The sequence below is a fragment of the Mangifera indica genome, chromosome 6 (assembly GCF_011075055.1).
Source record: "Mangifera indica cultivar Alphonso chromosome 6, CATAS_Mindica_2.1, whole genome shotgun sequence".
Taxonomy (NCBI): domain Eukaryota; kingdom Viridiplantae; phylum Streptophyta; class Magnoliopsida; order Sapindales; family Anacardiaceae; genus Mangifera; species Mangifera indica.
In genome coordinates this window covers 15768103-15790109 of record NC_058142.1, presented here as the reverse complement: position 1 = coordinate 15790109, position 22007 = coordinate 15768103, and the positions used below count along the sequence as shown (strand labels likewise).

General features: G+C 33.0%; 1 protein-coding gene across 1 annotated transcript in view; it reads right to left on the bottom strand.

The window, feature by feature from the left end:
- Positions 1-1550: 1550 nt before the first annotated feature.
- The window catches only part of LOC123219709 (probable LRR receptor-like serine/threonine-protein kinase At1g56140), a 33371-nt gene continuing 12914 nt past the window's right edge, over positions 1551-22007 (bottom strand). Inside the window, exons 2-24 of the mRNA XM_044641696.1 lie at positions 10030-10210; positions 9106-9177; positions 8951-9022; positions 8771-8842; positions 7962-8033; positions 7771-7842; positions 7600-7671; positions 7398-7469; positions 7235-7306; positions 7057-7128; positions 6555-6626; positions 6357-6422; positions 5616-5681; positions 5103-5147; positions 4942-5003; positions 4465-4844; positions 4194-4389; positions 3946-4092; positions 3638-3756; positions 3235-3445; positions 2880-3111; positions 2615-2765; positions 1551-2508 (exon numbers count right to left, since the gene is read on the bottom strand). Of these exons, the coding sequence (XP_044497631.1) occupies positions 2107-2508; positions 2615-2765; positions 2880-3111; positions 3235-3445; positions 3638-3756; positions 3946-4092; positions 4194-4389; positions 4465-4844; positions 4942-5003; positions 5103-5147; positions 5616-5681; positions 6357-6422; positions 6555-6626; positions 7057-7128; positions 7235-7306; positions 7398-7469; positions 7600-7671; positions 7771-7842; positions 7962-8033; positions 8771-8842; positions 8951-9022; positions 9106-9177; positions 10030-10210 (2978 nt within the window). The 3' untranslated portion in view covers positions 1551-2106. The remainder of the gene's footprint in view (positions 2509-2614; positions 2766-2879; positions 3112-3234; positions 3446-3637; positions 3757-3945; positions 4093-4193; positions 4390-4464; positions 4845-4941; positions 5004-5102; positions 5148-5615; positions 5682-6356; positions 6423-6554; positions 6627-7056; positions 7129-7234; positions 7307-7397; positions 7470-7599; positions 7672-7770; positions 7843-7961; positions 8034-8770; positions 8843-8950; positions 9023-9105; positions 9178-10029; positions 10211-22007) is intronic.

The following is a 22007-nucleotide window of genomic DNA, read 5'->3' as shown; positions in this document are numbered from 1 at the left end:
AAATAGAAATTGATATCTTTTGCAAAAACAAGAATGGGGTATATGGTATCCAACCCTACCCCTCTCCATTGTCGTCCCTAACCTTTCTCTCAATTCCAATTCCAATTATCGAGTAAATTTTGATTCCTTAAAATGGTAAAACCAATATCTTGCACTCACAATACTAGTTCCTCAAATTTGGAAACAAGAACCTACCATTGCAAAGTTGATTCCTAGAAAATAACAATAAAATTATTTATATATATATATATATTATATATTTTTTATACACAATTTAAATATATAGATAATATATTATCATATGATTGGATGATTTTAAATTAAAGAAAAAGTAATACTCAATCATATAATGAAATATTATTTATATATTTAAATTATATACTAAAAATATATATATATAACATTAAATTTTATAAATGGGTATTAAATTATTTTTAATTCTATGTCAAATTAAATTTTCTGAAAACATTGGTTGACAAAAAAAAAAATTAAATGCTGGGGAGAATCATATGAAAGTTGCAACATTTTCCATATCTCGAAGTTTTAAATAAGCTAACTGCAGATGAGATATTATAATCTTAATTAGTAAATATGTGTATTATTCGAATTTTCATATTAAAAAAATAAAAACCATAATCAATACTAAAATTGGTTGGTACCTAAAATTCAAGAACTAAAATTAAAAATGATCTTTTTCGGCTCCTATCCAGAACTTATCCAATCGATTCTAATTCCGGTTTTGAATACCCAGTATAGAACACTGAGTTGGACTGTTTGGTTGCGTATTTTTAGATTTTCATGTAAATAAAAGAAATTAGAACTCTCATGTTCAAGGGTCATTGGTGGAAAAGTGTTGGGTGAAAATTGTAGGAAAGTAACAAAAGTTTTGCCAGGAGATGAAACCGCCAAAAAGAGACTGAATGAACCAAACTGGTGAGTCCTAGGGTCCTGGAAAGCAATAATTTACTGTTTTACCATTGGTGTTGATGGGTTCTGCTTTCGATTCGGTTTTTCAAAAGGTGGAATCATAACTAAAGCCGATCAATTCCACTAAAATTGGAATCAAAACCTATCCGAGGTAGAAGGGTTCTTACCAAAACCAAAAATTGAGTACCCAACAGTTTTAGTTTGGTTCTTTAGCTCACTCCTAAGAAATATAGTGAAATTCTGTCTTGTATACAATGATTGCTTCCACTTTGAAAATGCTAACTACTTCAGTAGTTTTGCATAGATTGCAGGAGGAGTATTATTCACTTGGTTTCAGTGAGTCAAAAAATTCCTCATCTCCCATCTAACTAGAATTAGGTCAACTTGTTCAAGCTAAAAAGTGAACCGGCTCTGATAAACCCAAATGAGCTCAAACTTGAGCTCAAGACTATTATTTTTTAGTTCAAATTTGAGGGGCATTTGACTCATCAAGCTCACGAGCCTGGAAAATAATACCCAAAGAAGGAAAATCGGCCATACACTAAATTATAGGAAATGAATTAAAGGGCAGAATGAAAGCTACTTACAGAACAGAGCATTTTTATTGCAGGGAAAGTTTCTCTAAAAACAATTCAATCCAAGCACATTTATGGACAATCATATACAAATTGTTCTGCATCTTAACCACCAACACCCTTAATCTACTCAAAGCACATTTATGGTCAATCATATACAAATTGTTCTGCATCTTAACCACCAACACCCTATAATCTACTCATTGGATTAAAATCCTATATACTAAAAACTACAATAATACTTTATACACAAATAATGTATATAAACACCAGTATAAACGCTAACATATCATATTTGATTGGGTAAAATTGAATTAAAGATAAAATAACACCTAATCACATGATAACACATTAACGTTTATGCTCATGTTTGTACCCACAATTAGTGCATGTAGTAATACTGTTTAAAATTGGGGTTGGATTTTCCGCTTCCACTTGACGATTCCCTCACCCCGACTGATATATCAGAAACTTTTCTAACTTTAAATCCAGTATGATGGTCATCAAATTCATCATACTATAGTTTCACAACACTACAAGTCCTACTATATCTTGGAGGATATCGATCAAAAAGTTGACTAGCTTCAGGGAGTGAAGAAATTTCTCACCTCCCCTCTGTTATAATGTCACTGAACTGAGTGGCATCTTCTGAAGAGAGCAATGGATCAACTCCGGGGCTAAGATCAATTGCACTGTCGCATTGGTTCTTCTTTCTGCTGTAACTTCTTGTAGATGAAGATGTAACACTATCTTTGCTCAAAAGACTGTTTGTTATGTCCATATAATCCCAATCTGTCAAATAACTTGGCTTTGAAGTAACAGTTTCCACATCAATGTCCCCAGAAAGCATACTCACGACACGTGACATTGGTGGCCGTAACATTGGTGATGCTTGAGTGCACAGAAGCGCAACTCCGATTACACGAAGAGCTTCGACTTCATTGAACTCCGTTAATTTGGGATCTATCAGTGCCAAACTTTGGTTACTTTCATGCAGACTCCAGACCTAGAAATATCATAGAGACAGCTCATGAAGAACGAATAATTTTAACTAGGGTGCACAGAAGAAAGCAAACAAAAAAAATTTCAAAATTCAAGTTCATTTTGTTTACCCATTCAAGAAGATAAATCTGTTCCCTATCCAAGCTAGTATCAGAATTTGCTCTTCCACAGACAATCTCCAAAGCAACAACACCAAAGCTGAATACATCAGCCTTTTCCGTCAGGTGCCCACGCATTGCATACTCCGGTGCCAGATAGCCACTACAACAAAATGAAGGAAGAATGTACATAAATACAAAGCAATTCTTTGCAGCACATTCTCTAAAATGAGAATAAAGGAAGAATGATAGTCAAGGAATAATTAAAGGAACTTACATGGTGCCTGCAACTCTAGTGCTGATGTGAGTTTTCGTGTCATCAAACAGCTTTGCCAATCCGAAATCTGATATTTTCGGGCAGAGTTTGGTGTCAAGTAAAATATTACTTGCTTTGATGTCTCGATGCACAATTTTTGGCCTAGAATCCTCATGAAGATATGTTAGACCTCTTGCAGTTCCTAGGCATATATTGAACCGGGTAGGCCAATCTAGATGCATCTCCCTTCTTCCTGCAAAAATGTGGCTGCAATCGTTACAATCTTCCAAGAATTATTAAAGTTGATAATTCAAGATGCATAGACAATTTATCTCCATAAACGAATTAGAGAGATTGATCATTAGCATCCTCATACCAAACAACACTTGATCAAGGCTTCTGTTTTCAAGATACTCATAAACAAGGAGGCACTTAGCTCCCTCGATGCAGCAGCCATATAATTTCACAAGATTGCGATGTTGCACTGCAGTTATGGTAGCAATCTCATTAACAAACTGATTTTTCCCTTGGTGGGATCCAAGCGAAAGTTGCTTCACAGCTACCACCCTTCCATCAGAAAGCGTACCCTGCAGCATCAGATTTATAGACATAAATCATTTCTGCTCCATCTTGGTGAGTATCCGAAAGCTAAAGCTCACCTAGTTTTCCTGTTATTAGTGTCAAACTATGATAATGCATTACAGATATAACATTGCAGCCTAAGTTTTCAGTGCACTATTTATTGTTTGTAACTTGCAAATGTAAGATATTAAAGTTACCTTGTACACAGGTCCAAATCCTCCCTCACCAAGCTTATTTGTAGGGTCGAAGTCTTTTGTTGCAGATCTCAACTCAGTGTAACTGAAAATTTTAGGTTTAGGTCCCATTCCAAGTAGCACTGCATATTGAAGCAAGGTAAAAGATTACGTGAAAACATTAAGAGACAAATTACAGCAGCAGCTTTGCCAATTTCATGAACCAAATTATGTGCACTAGTACAACATTTAAGCTTTGGTGACACCTATATTAAACTTGGTTTTTGAGACTTCAACTATTATTATTTTTAAAATCTTTTGGGCACAATTACCTTCCACATTGTCATTGTCTCTTTTTGTTCTCATGTAGAACATTAAAAACATCAATATGAAGCCTAAACTTCCGAAAGCTACTACAATACCAACAATGAGCCCAGTCTGGTTCTTCTTATGTGCAATACCGACAGTGGGTTTGAAATCTGAGAAGTAAAATTCAGTTAAATGTATACCACGAAGAAGCATATAAGCACATCTATTATAACTCATCTTAAGTGAAGGTTCAAAAGAATCAAATAATTACCGGGAATGACACTAAGAGCTGAAATTAATGGCCCGTAACTACCTGTCTCAGGTATGCAACAAGTCCCTTTACCAGCCCAAAATAAGTGAATTTCAAGATAGTTCTCTGACACATTAGCATTAAATTTCCTTATAACTGCTTTCCTTTCCCCACCTGCTTCCTTTGATATGTCAAAATCTTTTAACTCAAGAATTCCCTACAGGATCAATAATGAAAGAAATTATAAATGTATAATAAGGGAATGAACCAAAACTTTCCAGTGAATGTTTACCTGAATATAGATATCAAAAACACGTCTTCCGAGACTTGTCCACGTGTGTGAGCTTTGATCACCAAAAACTGTCTCAGCAAAGGACAAGCTCACATTGTAAGGTCCATTCTCCAGACCAAGTCCATAGTATCTAAGTGATCCTGGGGATTGCCTTGAAGACTGATAAAGCTTCGGGGTTGCAGTGCCAGTCACTTGCGAGCCAATATTTTGGACACGTGTGTTAAATTGTCCACCAGAAAATAAACCCACATCACTAACTGCCCATTTTTCTGCACCAAGTACATTAAAAGAAGCTCCACCAGTATTATAGGTGTCAGCCTCATACACTATTTTATCAACTTTCATTTCTTCACCACCACACTTGATTGCAAAACTTGAATCTGCAATTGCAAATACTCAATATGATATCAATAAACAAACAATTTATAAAGCCACAGCAGCATCTATATAAATTTCAGTACAAAGAAAAAAGCTTACATCGTGGACTATTCTTATTGCAGGGGAAGTTCCTCTGCAGACAGTTCAATCCAAGGATATTACTGGCAAGCACAGAGAACATTACCAGTTATCTTGCCAGTGCCTTTTTACAAAAACGAAATCTGACACCTTAGTTTATCAATAAAGGAACTATAACTAACCTGCTGTTTGAGTCATCAAATGCGAAATTGTTGCCCACTAAATTCCTGTTCAATTCCATGGTAAGATCAATTATCCTTCAACGTTTGAAGTATACTTATCTGGAATGTATTTTATTAAGTCATGACATGAGAAAAAACCAACCACATTACAAAAGCATTAGAGATGAGTTATGCCTTCGGTATTCAAATGGTTATTCCAAGCAACTTTTGTTCAGATGTTGAAAATTCAAGCACATAAAGGCGATTAGTTGGGCACTGTCAAGTATTTTAAAATAATTTACAGATAATAAGAGAGAACTGGGTCACTGAAATGATGAGTGTTGGCATGAAGATGAGTGCTCAAAAATTCTCATACAGTCATCTGACTTTCTCTTGAATTGACAAGAATGTCATAAATTTTATTATTGATTTCTTCGTACAATCATGCAATTTTATGATGCATAAACAAATAAAGAAAGAGGGTTCATGTGAACTCCGCAAGACAAAGAAATTATTATGGTTCAGGACACTTACAGTTGCTCTGAACCTGCAGTTATCCACGGGGGAAAAGATCCTGATAGATAATTGTAAGATAAATCTCTGCAAGAAATATAATGTTTAGCACCATATGAGTAGGAAATAAATGCATGTAAATCTAAAAGGGAACTTCAGTCAAAACTTTCAATTGTTTTAATCAATCATGTAACACCTTCTAGGCAAAACTCATATCAACAAAGCACAGGAGGGATGTAGGTTATGTATGGACATCCCACATTGCTTAGAAATGGTAACTGAAAATTAGTTAAATATCAAGTAAACTCCCAGGCTATGATGGGTTGAAAAACCAAAAAGGAAAATTGTAACAAAATTTGTCCAAAGTAGACAATATGTTAAAAGTGAACTAGAGTATTGGACCAAACTGTTATGGTATCAAAGCCGATGAATATAACACACAATACAAAAGAAATGTTGAGTATATATGAGTAAGGTTGCAAGCTAAAATGTAAAATTGTCAATAATATCTTAACAATAGGTCACACTATTAGACTAAAGATGATACAAACTATTTGTCAAAAGAAAGTGGTCTTTATACTAAAAAAAAAAAAAAAAAAATCTATTTTTTCTGTCTTAATCTATTCATAAAGTGTTTAGCCCCAGGACCTCTTTTAATTGGAGCCTCTAAAACTTTCAAGATACAACAAAAATGGACAAATAATTTCCATCTAATTCAACATCATATAATAGGCATGGTTCCCAACTGAAATTAAGGCTTACATGTTTTGAAGATACACAGCTTTTTGCCGAGGAAGGGCTCCTGACAGACCATTACTTCCTAGAAACCTGGCCATTGAAACAAGAGGGAAACTAATGTATGTTAAATGAAAGAACAAGGATGAACAAAATATAACATGAAAATACTAAAATAAAATAGTCAAATATTGAATAGATGGAGGGAAGCTTCAATAAATTTACAAGTGAGTAAGAGAATCAATACTGAACAAAGCACTTGGGATTTGACCAATTAAGTTGTTGAAACTCAAATCCCTGCAAAAAGAGAAAAATATTTATTTAAAGACACACAAATAAACAAGAGCAATACTATATATATATACACTTTTAGTACACAATTTGAATACACAAATAATATCTCATTATATAATCGGATGTTACTTTATTTTTAATTTAAAATAATTCAATCACATGATAATATATTATCTGTGTACTCAAATTGTGTACCAAAAATATATACGTATAATTTTGTTGAATAAACAATAAGGAGCAATAGTATGTGCACACAATTCTGAATACACAATTGCGTACATGGATGATATGTCATCATGTGATTGGATAGGACTTTTTTCTTAATTCAAAATCACCCAATCACTAGATGACACATTATCTGTATACTCAAGACTCTATGTACATAGTTTTATTGAACAAGTAGATGAACAGAGGGTAATACAATACTACTTACAGAGTTTGTAATTTTTTATATTCTCCAATGTTAGATGGAATGCTACCATTGATCAGAGCATTTCTTAAAGATCTAAGGCCAAAAAAATAAAGGTTCATCAGTGTCAAAATGAATCAGCTGAGAAGAAAAGTAGAAATCGAAAAATTAGATGTAACTGAATGGAGTATGCATAACTTACAAATCAGTTAAATTCTTCATATTTTTAATGAAATCAAGCGACGAGCTCACATTATTTATATCTGTGATTTGTCTACACAAATAATTCTAGCATCACTAATATGATATCTTGCCATGTTAATTTTTGTAGTTGGTATCTGTAGTATTATTAAAGCTATACTCACAAGGTGGTCAATGAGGTCAAGTCAGAAAAACTGGATGGTATAGGACCTTCAAAAGAGTTTCCTCCAAATTTCCTGCAGAAAAATTTGACAGACTATTTACACAATAATCAGAATGCTTAAATCTAGACAGAGCCTGAGAAAATTTCTGCTCCCATTCACTAAACACAATTTAAAAATATGAAAGAATTTTTTAATATATTACAGCGATGTAAGCTTGGTCCAGTTTCCAATGAAATCTGGTATTTTGCCTGTTAATGAACAATCATATGCCCACCTGAAATTAAAAATTCACCAAGCCAAGTTCAGGCACAAGGTAATCTTCATCCATTGCAGAAACAAAAAGCCACAAACATGCAGATAGGGTCTTCCTTACATAATTTGCATATTTTGGAGATTAGCAAGTGTTGAAGGAATCTCCCCAGTCAGTCCAGAACTATCGATGTAACTGTGACCATTCACCAACAGAAAACTTCTTAATTTCAGAAGACCTGAAACTCTGGGGAGACAATAGTGATATACTTAAGAAACATAATATAATATATTAAACAAAAAAGTATGACTTACATTTTCTCTAGTTTGACCAAGTTACCCAGTTCAGCAGGAAGTGCTCCAGAGAAATTGTTGGAACCTATAGCCCTGCATGACATATACCAGAAGAATATAACACTTTAGTTGTCATTGTTTTATTTAAATTCATATATTGTGTTACATGAGTACTCAAAATTTTTCTGTGACAAACACAATTTTTAAGCAGAGTTTTTGGATGAATATAATTGCAATTATATATATGCACAATGACTAGACCATCACACTGAGTTTTCCTAAGTAGCATGTGACACATAGAATCATGACAGTTTCTTTTATCTTGGACCATGTTAGGATCCCAAGTGCAAGAGATGGGGTTTGGATCCCATGTTAGAACGTAGAGGCTTCTAATATAGTGTTTATATAGCTTTGAGTTCCTTAATTTCAACAGTTAACTTTTGAAATGTAGGGAGATGAACACTGTTCAAAATAACAAATAATATGAATGTTGAAAAAATCTAACTTTAGAGATTGGAAAGTCCAAAGCCATATAAACCCCAAACCAAAAGTTAATATGGAATCCAAGTTCTAGGATCGTATCAGACATCCATTTCCTTTCTAGATTTAAGAGTATTAACAGTAATCAATTTCAGAATAAAAACAATAAAACTTCTACTGTTGATTCTGCAAAAGCCAGCCACTCTGGACAATGGCACAGAAGATAGCTTGTATGTCTACAGAATGCTTATTATTGATGCTTTTGTTTAATAAGAATAATTGTAGAGACTTATCTAAATCTTGCTGTCATTTTACAAAAGAGATAAAAGGAGAGAGTTTTCCAATCTTACAGAAAAGTTAAGTCCTTCAGGTTTCCAAGCTCCCTTGGGAGAGGCCCGGAAAGTGCGTTGTGGCCAACCTCTCTAGACACATGAAACACAATTATAACAAAATCCAAACTCATTTACCAAAAATAATCAAATATAATCTAAAATATGTTTTCAATCATATGGGTACTTTTCAATACTTACAAATACTTCAATCGAGATAAATTTCCAATAAATGCAGGCAAGGGACCAGTGAAGTAATTTCGCATAATTCTACTGCAGTGTTCAAACAGAAAATGATAAAGTTCAAAGTGGATTTATACAAATCAAATCAGGGAAATGGAAGGGAAAATCCATACAAATTTGTCAGAAATTGCAAAGCCACCAGTTCTTCTGGAATTACTCCTGTTCTGTCCAGTGCAAATACTCTCCTGGAAAAAAAATAAAGGCAACTTTCATTCATACCTCCTCAAATTTGACCAGATTACAGTTGTACACTCTCTTGGCCTCAGAAAAATACACACTTCCTTATAGTCACATGCAACCTTAGGAAAGCTTTTGTTAGGTGCTATTGGGTCCCTCACACTTTTAGCCTGTTTTCTAGCCGATGTGAGACAACCTAACAATCTCCCCCTCACACCATCAGCTCAACATTCTTCATAACCACTCATCCGGATGAGCAATAGGATACTGGTTGGAACTTCATGTGAAGCAGTTAATCTTGTAGACTTTTGGGTGGAGCTGTTGCAATCGGGTTCTGATACCACTATTTGATGTGTTTGGATCTCTCCCATCCCAAAAGCTAACATATACTAACATCTAAGCTCCTTCCCAGCAAATGTAAGACAACCAAAAAATTTTACCACAACTTTTGGGAGAAAATTGGAACATATTATTTAATGAAAAAAGAATTACAAAATAATGAGCACTCAGTCACAGAAGTTAAAATCTATCTAAAGCATCACAAAAAGATTCATACAGTGTAGGTTGAACAGTCAATAACTCAAAATTTAATGCTAATGCCTAATAGCACTAAGTCAACCCAAAATCTATTCTTAATCTAAGTGAGAAAAGGGATTTTTTTTTTAAAATTTAGAGACTGAAGCCTAAGAGAAGCAAGCAAACAAACAAATTTTGTTCTGCAGAGAAGGCAAGTTTAAAATAAATTTTATAATTCAAAAGAGGATTCTTTAGGAACCAGTATGATGTCTCTGTAACTGATTAACCTGAAACAAGTGAATATGAAAATTTCACTAAATTTGGTAGAGAGAAAGAGAGAGTACAGCTCAGTGATATGGCAGGTTGAACCATCATCATAAGAACAGTCACATTTGATAGCAGGATTATAGTCGTCCAAGTTTGTTGCATTAGTGGCAGCTCCACTGCATGGCTCCCCACTTATGTTCCAGAATCCTGGTGCTGCCTTTGCATCCCATTGTTGAAATATTGAGTTCAATGCCCTCACTGCTCACAACATCAACCCAGTCAATCAAAAGTTTCATAACCAGCTCAGAGAATTGCATGCAACACTGCAAACTACACAAATTAGCACTCATTGTTAGTTCACATAGTTTAACCCTTGACTTTGGATAACTATTAAGATTTTTATTATCGTAATGTTGGATTCAGAAATTTATTTCAAATGGGACGTCTGAAAAAGGAATTTCAGAAAATAAACAAGTCTTCAAATATTTGACAAATCCAATATGATGACCAAATCAATGGCTTAAAATTCAAACCGAATCAAGAATCCTACTACGTTTGTTTGTTTGGTGATAAATTTGATTGAAAACTACTTGTTTCTAACAACTAAGAAAATATTCTACCAACTGTTTCATTTTTTCACTCCATCTAAATTCCTCCTACATCTCTATCTATCACTTCTGACTTCATAATTCTTGACTACTAGTGTTGTAAAAGATTTTCCACCCTCTTTTAAAACTTGGATCAAATTGCTTAGTCTAACCAATAATCGGCATCAAATATGGTCTGGATCATAGTTAAAAACTGTTTCAATCATTAGACCGAATTGTCCCAAAATTAGATCAGTTAATAGTGTCAAACCACGGGTCAATTGTCAGGTCTAACCGTCATGTTGATATCATGCTGACATCGAGGCGAAAGACCATTTTAAATTTTAATTAGCTAATACCGATATCATGCTGATATCTGGAGTTTGACCAACTGATCCATTCTTTGACCAGGTCAACACCTAGTCTAAATAACACCACGTGTTATCAAAATTAGGTTTTTTCTTGTCAAGGTTAAATGCTTTTTATATTGAGTACGAATCCACATACAATACAAATAAGTGGACTATATTGTCTTCACTGTACAAAAATAATAAACTAAACCGGATCACTAATTTGAATTATCGATTCAAATTATAAATTTAAACTAAATTCAAATCGAATTAAGTCAAACATTACTTAACTTGAGTTTGATTCGATATAAAAAATAAATCAGATCTTTTAGTTGGAATTTAATTTAAATTCGAATCAAATAAATTTAAACTAAACTAGATCGAGTTAAATCGGCTTAGATCAAATCAAGCCAGAGCTTCCATCCTTCATTAGGAGTTTATCCAAAATAAAAGATTCTATTGTAATTTGTGAGTAATTTGACGGGAAATAATCTCCCGTTTTAATAGATATTTCTATTTCTACATAATTATTAGGATAAAATTTTATTTTATTTTCTGAACAGTTTTAATAGATTTATCTGTTTCTACCTAATCGTTAGGATAATGTTTTATTTTATTTTCATAGCAGGTAAAAAGGGAGTAAAAGTTGGTGAATGTGACGGGAAAAAAGAATATTTGTAATGAATATTGTTAACGCAGTACTTAACCAAAATTAGAGTTAGACCAAAAGAGATTACATACCAACTTGTATTCCTTTAAACGTATGCAGATTTTTTTTTTTTTTTAAAAACACATATGCCTAATGTGTTTTATAAATGGGAAAAGGATAACTTTCTACCCAAGTTTTAGTCCAATCTCAAAATCACATCCACTACAGATAAAAAACTCAAATAGTCACTCATAGACTAACTACTGTCAAAATTTTCAGTAAGGGATAGAGGGAGAATCATCATATTATTCATAAAACCTAAAATCTTAAAATTTATATCATTTTACCTCTTAATTAAACATTGAAAAATTCACTTTCCTCCCTTTCTAGGTTTCATCTCTAATAGCTTAGGTTCGATTAGTGATCGAAAAGAAACGATGGTCTTCTCCGACGAAGGACGACCAAGGGAAGAAGCACTTTATCGTCCTTTGTCATGTTGTCTAGCGCCACAACGAATTGTTTGGATGACACGAGTCCTTCATTGTTATGTCTGGACAACAAAAAGTCATCCTTCATCGTGTATTTCAAACAACAAATGACGACACTTCGTTGTCCTTTGTCATTGTGGGTGGTTGTTCTTTGTTGTCTTTTGTGGCTAGATCTAGAAGATAGGTCCGTCAGTCGAAATAGTGGTAGTCGAAGAAGGAAAATAAACCTATGAATGAAATCTAAATTTTTTAAACTTTGAAAATAAGGTGAAGTGTTAGTTTTTAAAACCTATAAATATTGAAACACAGAAAGAAGTGAAATAAAAAATACAAAGAAATAAAGAAGACAGTACCTTCACTGGGGTCAGTAGTGGGATTATTTCTTTGCGCACTGGATTTCTGGATTACAAGGAAGATTATAATAAAGAAGCAAATACGTAAAAGACGATGGAGAAATCCTGAAGAAGGAAGCCGCTGCAGCTTCGTTATGGAAGTCATGATATTCATTTGGTCTACAGGAGAATAATGAAGAGACGATGGATCTCAACTCAGTTATATAGACAAGTGAGAGAGACTGAAGTGGGTTAAAGGTGAAATAATAAAACGTACTAGAATAATATTAATATTTTCCCTTTTACTGTAGTATGACCTCATCAGAAATGCATTATCTATGCCTTGTTTAGACAAGAAAAACTAACAAGAGTATTATACTATTAAAACCCTTCTTTAATTAAACTCGTGTATATATAATTTACGATATGATCAGTGATTAACATATATAGACCAAGTTTTTTTCGTTTTGAGTAACGCAAGTTTCTGTTTAAAATACAATGTTATATAAAAGTATAATCTAAATTCACTTTCAGTTTCGACTGTTGAATTGTCATATAAAGATGACAAGTCAACACGATTTGAAGAGCCCACCCTGGTGGAAACGATAAGGCATGCTAAGTCTACATTGGTTTGACGACGTAGTATCAACACCCCTTTGATGTTGCTAACCAAGTCAACTGATGTAGACACCAACGCGTGCATTCAATTATATATGGAAAAATCTTAATTTCCATGTTGACAATATGCTCCTCTCATCTAGACGTCGGCCAATAAACAAGAGTCTACGTCCACGGAGACGATATTAGCTGAGTGATTTAAAGAGAGCAGTGATATTACAGTGTTAGAAGACATAGATGCCAGTATAGGATATACTAGAAGTGTCACTCCCATTGTCTTAAATTTATACTAATGGAGTTACGATTACATATGTGTCTGAATAAGTAAATAAAAAAAGAATAAAATTATGTGTACAAATAAACTGTATAAACTGATATAATAATTTATGATTGAGTGATCTGATTGTTTATTTTTTCTCTCACTTCAAAATCAATTAATTAGATATTATCACATATAAATAGATTTATATAATTTACATGTCTATTATTACTCATAGAGAATTCACACATACAAAATCAGCATACAAAGATCTATGCTAGTGCAATGAAAGATTCCACTTTTCTATTTAGAATTTTATTTTATTGTTGGAGCATGAAAGATGTTTTCACAGTGTATTTGTGTTTAAAGATAAGTTATATATATATATATATATATATATATATATATATATATATATATATATGTCACTACCATTCCGAAGGTTTTTCTAATCTTATATATGGAGAATACTCACATTTATTTAAAAATTCAACACTCTCTTCGCCCTAAATTATTTGTAACATATTATTTCAATTTATTAGGCAGTGCCGCGGATGTCCCAGCACTACCTGTAAAGTTTAAAAAGTGATGTTGATATAAGGCCAAAAACTATTGCCCACCCATGGTTTACTGAAGTGACAAATTTCTACTCTATAAGTTTCAAAAAGCTAAATTTTCATCAATTATCCATTTTTATTAAAGAATTTCATTCAGTGAAAAAGTTTAAAAGTCATTTTGTTTAGTTTTCTATTCTATTTTTTCTTTTCAAAACGATATATATTAAGAAGTAAACTATAATTTTTGAAAAAGTATGGGGTGTCTTAAAAATTTTTTAAATTTCACCATATTCCATAGTAGTTTTAAAAATGACAATAAGACCCTCAAAGAACTTAACAAAACATAACATTTTAAAGTTGATTAGAATTTTTATATATTTTAAGGGTTTAAATGATAAATCTTTAAATAAGTAAGGATATATTGGTAATTGAATATTTATTTAGGTGTTTATGGTAATTTCATAAATTCAATAAAAGAGTACAATAATAATTTCTTAGCAAGTTCAATGCAATTCACAAACGAAAAATAAATGATAAGTGAGAATTTAATTTTTTGAACTTAAAGGTAAGAAATTGGGATGTCATTAAACCTTGGGTGAAAATTAGTCATTTGGCCTTGATATAATTATATGTCCCCATTAAAGTGTTATTATTATTACAAAGAAAAAATTTTCAATTAGGAGTCTTAATAAATTTGTATAAGGACCATGCTTCTACACCACTAGATATTTATACACCGTTTTAGTTCAATACAATCATTCCCACGTTAAATATGTATGGTCTTACCAACATTTATGTTGATATACCGATAAAGAGTGAGCAAATTACATATTAGGAATTAGAACTGTCGGATATCCAACTATTGATTCTGATTCCTAGTCAATTCTGATTTCTGTCTTGAATAGATAGAAATATGATAAAATTTAGGCAGTAATATAGTGGAATCAGGTTCTAAATCCGAGATTAATTCTTCTCAATAAGGAACCAAAACTATCCCGTATTTCATTTATCTCCATCCAACTTATATTTTTTCTAGAACCATCCAAGCATCAAATGACCTTTTTTAAAGCACAAAATGATGTCATTTTGATGTTAGTGATATCCCTAAAATCGCGAAGATTTTTCATGACCCTCATTTCGTTTCCTCGTATTGTGAACCCAAATAACAAACAAAATTTTCATTGGCATCGATTTTCATCAACTCCTTGGTCGAAAATCTTCTGAAAATTTTGATTATATTTTCCTAAAGTTTTCGTGGAATCTTCCTATTTGAATACATTTTTATATCCACAACTTGGTGATGAGCTCTTGTAGAAACTCACGTAATGGAACATTGAGAATGAAGCTCGAGAAAGAGAAACAAACTACAAGATAAGGAATGTTGAAGTGCGTTTGAAGAGATTTGAATATGAGGCATGCAATGTTCAAAGAGTATGTATGGAGTCGTGTAAAATTCTTTGTTGGCCATTAAGACCAAAGCCAAAGTAGGGAGGGCTGATGTATGTATGCTAAAAAACAAATGAGGGCTTGTAATAATGAGATCAAGAAAACATAATACAACAGCCATGGTTCGACATGTTTGGAACTTAGCTCAAATTAATAGTGATTCCACTTGGACTAATTGAGTGAAGAGATACATTCTTAAGAATATGAGTATTTAGGAAATTAGGATTCCTTATAACGTGAGCTTAGAGAAATATTCTTAAGTGCAGAGGCGTAACTAAGGAGAAAATACAATATATTATTGGTAATGGAGAATATACCTCTATATGGTTTGATAATTTACACCCATTAGGCCCCTTAGCTAAATGATTCGATTGAGATTAATCTATGACGCGGAATTGGTAAGGAGGTGAAAGTCAAAGAAATAGCGAGAGAGTAAGATTGAAATTTTTTGAGGGCTAACTTGAGAGAGATTGATGAATTAAAAGAGACATTAAATCTAAAACCCAAAGGAGGAGAAGATATGATGGTTTGGCTTCTAACAACGTCTAGCATTTTCAAGGTGAAATTGGCTTGAGAGGAAATTAGAGGAGAGAAACCTAAAGTTAATTAGCGGAGAATATATATATATATATATGTGTGTGTGTGTGTGTGTGTGTGTGTGTATGTATATGTATATATATGTATGTATATGTATATATATATACCTATGCATGCTTTCAACCTGTAGTTGGCTATCAAAAGGAAACTAAAAAATGAAAGATAAGTTGGCCATGTACAAGATAACGAAAGACATTGCTTGCATAGCTCTCTAGTTGAATCCAAATGACACCTCTTTTTTTAGTGTGATTTTACCATAGAGTTATGGAAAAAGGTTCTTGAGACTAGTGAACTCAGTTATAATGATCAACCTCAGCGTGAGTATATTGATCATTTAGCTTGAAGATGGAAAGGAATGAAATTGAATTAGCTCTAAAGGAAGCTAAGTCGAGGGGCTACCATTTATTTGGTATGGAGAGAAAGGAATAATAGGACTTACTCTAATGAACACATGAAAGCTTCCACTTTCGCAAACCAAATTAAAAACTTGGTAAGGGAAAAGATGATGGAAATAACCAAGTTGAAGAAAACTAATGAAAATTGGAGAATCGCCAACAAATGGAGGTCGTCAAATTGTATTTTTAGAGATGAAAGAGGAGATCGAGCAACCTATATGCGAAGGAGAGGAAAAGATATGGGATGAGAGGATTAAGGTGCAACTGTGGGAAAGAAGCATAGGCTAACTTAGTGCTCCAGAGATTAGGAGCTGATTTCTAATAATAAAATGTTCCTTTTTACAAGTTATGTGTTTACTTAGGAAGTTCCTTGACCCATGTTTCCAAGTTGACTAGTTATAAATAGTCAATTCCAAATCATCTAGTTGTTACATCTTCGTGCATGCATGTGCCCCAACTAAAGAAATTGTTACATCTCCCAACTGCCAATTGTGGAGATAACCTTTGGAAGAGCATGGTATTCTACTTGGTTTAATCAAATAGTTGTTCGTTCTTTGGCTAGTTCCCATAGATCCAACTCTAAATTTGCTTTTTATTTTATTATTTCTAGTGAATTAGAGGCATGCGCTATTGAATTTTTTAGCTCCATTTTCTTTGAAATCATTGGTGTGCCTACCATTAAAGATATGGGTACTCTAATAGTCAATTTGGATTGTCTGAGTTAATGGATCTTAAGTGCACTGCTAGGGTGGTGTATGGTTTTTGGACCATCTCATACTCTATCTTGCCTTTGTAGAGATCAATATACAAGTTATGTTGTGAATTTGTTTAGGGTTAGGTTTTTTACTAGGTTATCAAAGGCTCTTGAAATACAATTCGACATTGATGAGTGCATTTTGTATTTCCTTTCTTTTCAATGCATTTACTTACTTACCAAAAGAAATACTTCACATATACCTTCTATTGAATCAAAAGCATTTTACCGGTATCCAAATGTTGAAACTTCCAATAACATAAAAAAATGAAAAATTCAATTAAAATTATTCACATTTCTAACTTGACCACAATAACATTATGTAATCAACATCATTGCGAAACAAATATGGTACAGTATTTCAAATACTTAATTAAAATTGTCCTTAAAACCGACAAACTAAACTATTCATTAAATTATTCTCACATCCATTGGAATCTTTTCAATACTTGACAATAATGTTATGCCACGTAAAATGTTACTCACACCTAGTTAAATTTTTCAAAGCAAAACTCATTGTTACATAGACCACAATAAGTAATGAAACTCTGACAAATATAAACGCAAAATTCTACAACGATAGGAAAATCCCATATATGTACAATTCCTAACCTTTCACCAAATAGTTGATAAAATAATGCAAAAAATAAAATGAAACTCTTAAACAACAAACAAACCTGTTGTTTATGTACACGTGAGCTAAGACTTGTATAAAACACATGTAACTAACTCTAGTTTAGTTAACAAAAATCTAATGAAGATATAGAAAGTACTGTAGCAATATATTCTCTCTTTCGATCCTTTCTTGGTTTTCTTTCCTATTGCCCCAATCTTGATTTTGTCTTGCTTCTTTTTGAATCACTATTACTCTCATGGTATTAGAGCCATCAAACACGCATTGAAAATGGCAAATTCACAAGATCTAATTTTTGATTGTTTGACTATCCCTGAGCGAGGGATTGATTCATCAACCAACTCTACAAACCCTAGCTCATAGAGAGGATCACTGTCTCTTCAATTTCGTCTTCTAGTTTGCAAATGATCTCACCAAAGCTTATGAGGTCAAATTACTCTTTCTGGAAATATCAAGTTCTTTCCACAATTGCATCTGATGATTTAGAAGAACACTTAGTTGGTGTATTACCTCAACCAGCACCATTTGTCCATGTAAAATCTGAAGGTCCTAACTCCTCTACTGTAATAGAAAAGAATGTGAACCCTGAATATGTGCTTTAGGAGAAATTTGATAAAATACTTGTTTATTGGCTTGTTGCATCTATCTTTGAAGAAATTTTCCCTATAATTTCTAAATGTTATGCATTTTCAGAAATTTGGAATACTTTTGGAAAAGGAATTTGTATGTGCTTCTAAAACATGCATGTTGCACATTAAAGATCTGCTACAGACAACTAAGAAAAAGAATCTAAGCATAGAGAGTTATGCATTAAAAATGAAATATAGAAATTATAGAATCTAAAGGGCAGTTTGTTAGTGACATTGAGATCATTAATCACATTTTAGATAGGTTAGGCCCTGAGCATGATGTAATGGTGGCAAGCCTGACAATAGAATAGAATCAAGTGTTGAAACCCTCTATCTTCAAGATGCCATATATATCCTTCAGAAACATGAAATAAAGCTAGACAAAATGACAGTTGCACTAAATTCAGTAGTTCTTATAGATTATCATAGTGGCATAGTCAACACATAAGTCTTGTTAAACCACAAAATATTAGTAACATTAGTAGTCAATATGGTGAGTAGTCGAGTCATTTTGTTGGTAATCTAGCTTATGAGCAGTTCTATAGTAAGCTACCTCTATTATTTGAATCTCAGAATCCTTCTAGATCCACTTACCAATCTAAAACTCAAACTTATATGAACCATCAATGGCCTCATCAATATTAGGGTGGTTATCACAATAGTTATCCATCTATTAATCATGCTGGAAGAGGTAGAGGAAGGTTTTCTAGCAAAGGTAAGGTGACATGTCGAGTTTGCAATAAAGTTAGACACACTATTGTTCAATGCTACTATAGATTCAATATCAACTATAACAACCTGTCCATTTTACCCCAATTTCACTAATTCACCCAACTTACCTCAACCAATCTCAAGACCTGTGTTCTACCAAGAATCTCATTATAATAATTCACCTTAAAGAGGTTTCTTATCATAATCCAATACTCTTTAATACTTACCTTTATCAACCTATCAACCTCAAACCACCCAACCTTACACCAATAATTCTTACACCAATCTTATACCTACAAACCAACCTCACACATTAAATTCCAAAACTCAAGCTTATGTTACTTAACATTTTGCTCAGCTTACTCAACCATCAGCCTAAATAGCCACTTCTGCTACTGTATAGGATCTTGTTTAGTACATGGATTCAAAGGTAAATGACCATGTTACCCTTGACCTCTCTCAACTAAATGTTACAACTAACTATAAGGGAGATGAACAGCTTTAGGTTGGAAATAATAGGTCCTTAAACATAACTCACATTGGTCATGTCTTAGTCCCTAGCAAATTTCATTCCAAAGCCCTGTATCTAAAAAAATGTTTTATGTGTACCTTATATAACCAAAAATTTACTTAGCATTTTAAAAATCACAAAAGATAATCATGTTATTGTTGAATTATATGTTCATACATGTGTTATTAAGGACAAGTACTCTTAGGCAATTCTACTGCAAAGGTATCTTAAGGATGGCTTAAACCAGTTGCTCATTCCCAGTTACCCAATCTTTCAGCTTAACTCAAAAGTCAAACCTGTTCTTCCTGCTCATCCCTGCTCAAAAGCTATTAGTAATTCTACTACCATTCAACCTTCAAAAATTACTTTTTTCAAGTCTATTGTCTCCACTTGTATTGAAAATAAAAGTAACAGTATCTCATCAGAAGTGAATGTTGGTTCTCTTTCAAATGATTTACATTTTGCTAATACAAATACTAGAATAAGCTCCTTTGTTGCCTCAAGAGCTGATGTAAATTTATGGCATGCAAGACTAGGTTATTCAAACAATAAAAGTTTTGAAAATTATCAATAATAGAATTGCTTCTCATGATATATTCTCTTTTTACCATGCTTGTCAATTAGGAAAATTGTCTCAAAATAATTTTCCCAAATCAAATTCAAAAAAAAATAAACCTTTAAAGTTCATTCATTTAGATCTTTGCAGACCCTCTTCTATTACTACACTTGATGGCTATAAGTACTATATACATTTTATAGATGATTTTAGTAAGTTTACATGGGTATTTCCTTTCAAAAATAAGTCTGAAACTAAAACATTTTCACTATTTTTTGTAATCTGGTTGAGAGGCAATTTGATTTGAAAATTAAATGTTGCAAACTAATTGGGGAGGGGAGTATAGAAGCTTGGTACCTTTACTCAGTAGTCTAGGAGTTGAATTCAGACATCCATGTCTCTATGCATATTAGCAAAATGGTAAATCTGAAAGAAAACATAGGCATATTGCTGAAATAGGCCTTACTCTTTCAACACAAATTGGACTTCTCCTTAAACTTTGGTGGCATACCTTTCAAACTACTGTCTATCTCATAAATAGGGTGTCATCCTCTATTCTTGATCTTGATACTCCTTTTCATAAATTGTTTGACAAATATCCTAATTATTCTAAGTTGAGAGTGTTTGGTTATACAGTGTATCCTTACTTTAGGCCTTATCATACCTAAAAATTTGCCTATCACTGCACAAAATGTATCTTTCTTGGGTACAGTATGTTTCACAAGGGTTATAAATGCGTGGATTCTAATGGTAGGTTGTATGTTGTTCCTATACCAAAGTTTCATGAAAATGAGTTTTCTATATTAAATGACCCTGATTTTCAGTCTTTAGGCTTGTATTCTATCACTAAAGTTTGTACTCAACCCAAATATTCTCCAAATATAGATATTAGAAGTTAGGAACTTTCAGTTACTCAATTTAACTCTAATCTAAATTCTAAGACTGGTCATGAATCATCATCTTACTCTAGTGTACTGTCCCCAATGTCTAGTCCTATTATTTCACATAATCAGTATAGCATTGCATCAACACATGATTTTAAACCTAATCGTTCGGTAGCCAATACATTATGTACACTTATAGCTTTAACTGAACCCACTGAATTTTTTGTTTCATCTTGTAATAACAGCATACTTCAAAACACTATAACCCTTTCCCCTATCTTACCACTCTTTCAACCTACAAACCTTTGAGAGAGCTTCACTAATAGAACCTACTACTATTAGTGAAGCTCTCTTAAATCTTGAATGGAAGGCTACTATAAAAGTTGAATACGATGCTTTAATAACCAATAATACTTGGACCATGGTACCTCACACTGCTGACATGTATTTAGTGGGATGTAAGTGGGTATATAAGATTAAATATAATCTAAATGGCACAATTCAGAGGTATAAAGCCACGTGTGTTGCCAAAGGCTTTCAACAAACTGTTGGGGTAGACTATTTTGAGACTTTCAACCTAATAGTTAAAGCAGCTACTATAAGGATTATTTTGTGTTTAGTTGTGCAATTTGGTTGGGATGTCAAACAAATAGCCATCAATAATACCTTTTTAAATGGTGACTTAGAGGAACAGGTATATATGTCTCAGCCAGAGGGATTCATCACTAAATGCAAGAAAAATAAATTAATATGCAAGCTAAATAAGGCCCCATATGGTTTGAAGCAGGCCCCTAGGGCTTGGTTTGACAAATTGAAGTCTGCACTCCTTGCTTGGGGTTTGTAAGTGTTGTCATGGATAAAAGCTTGTTTTTGTATAATAAGAGTGGCAAGGTAATCTATGTATTGGTATATGTTGATGATATCCTGCTAACTAGCAATGATATGGCACTTATTGACAAGTTAGTTCAACACCTAAATGACAAATTTGCTCTCAAGATTCTAGGGTTACTACACTATTTTTTAGGGGTTTGAAGTTACAAAGTTCTCTACTGGTCTTCACTTGAATCAGACCAAGTATGCTCAAGACTTACTGTTAAA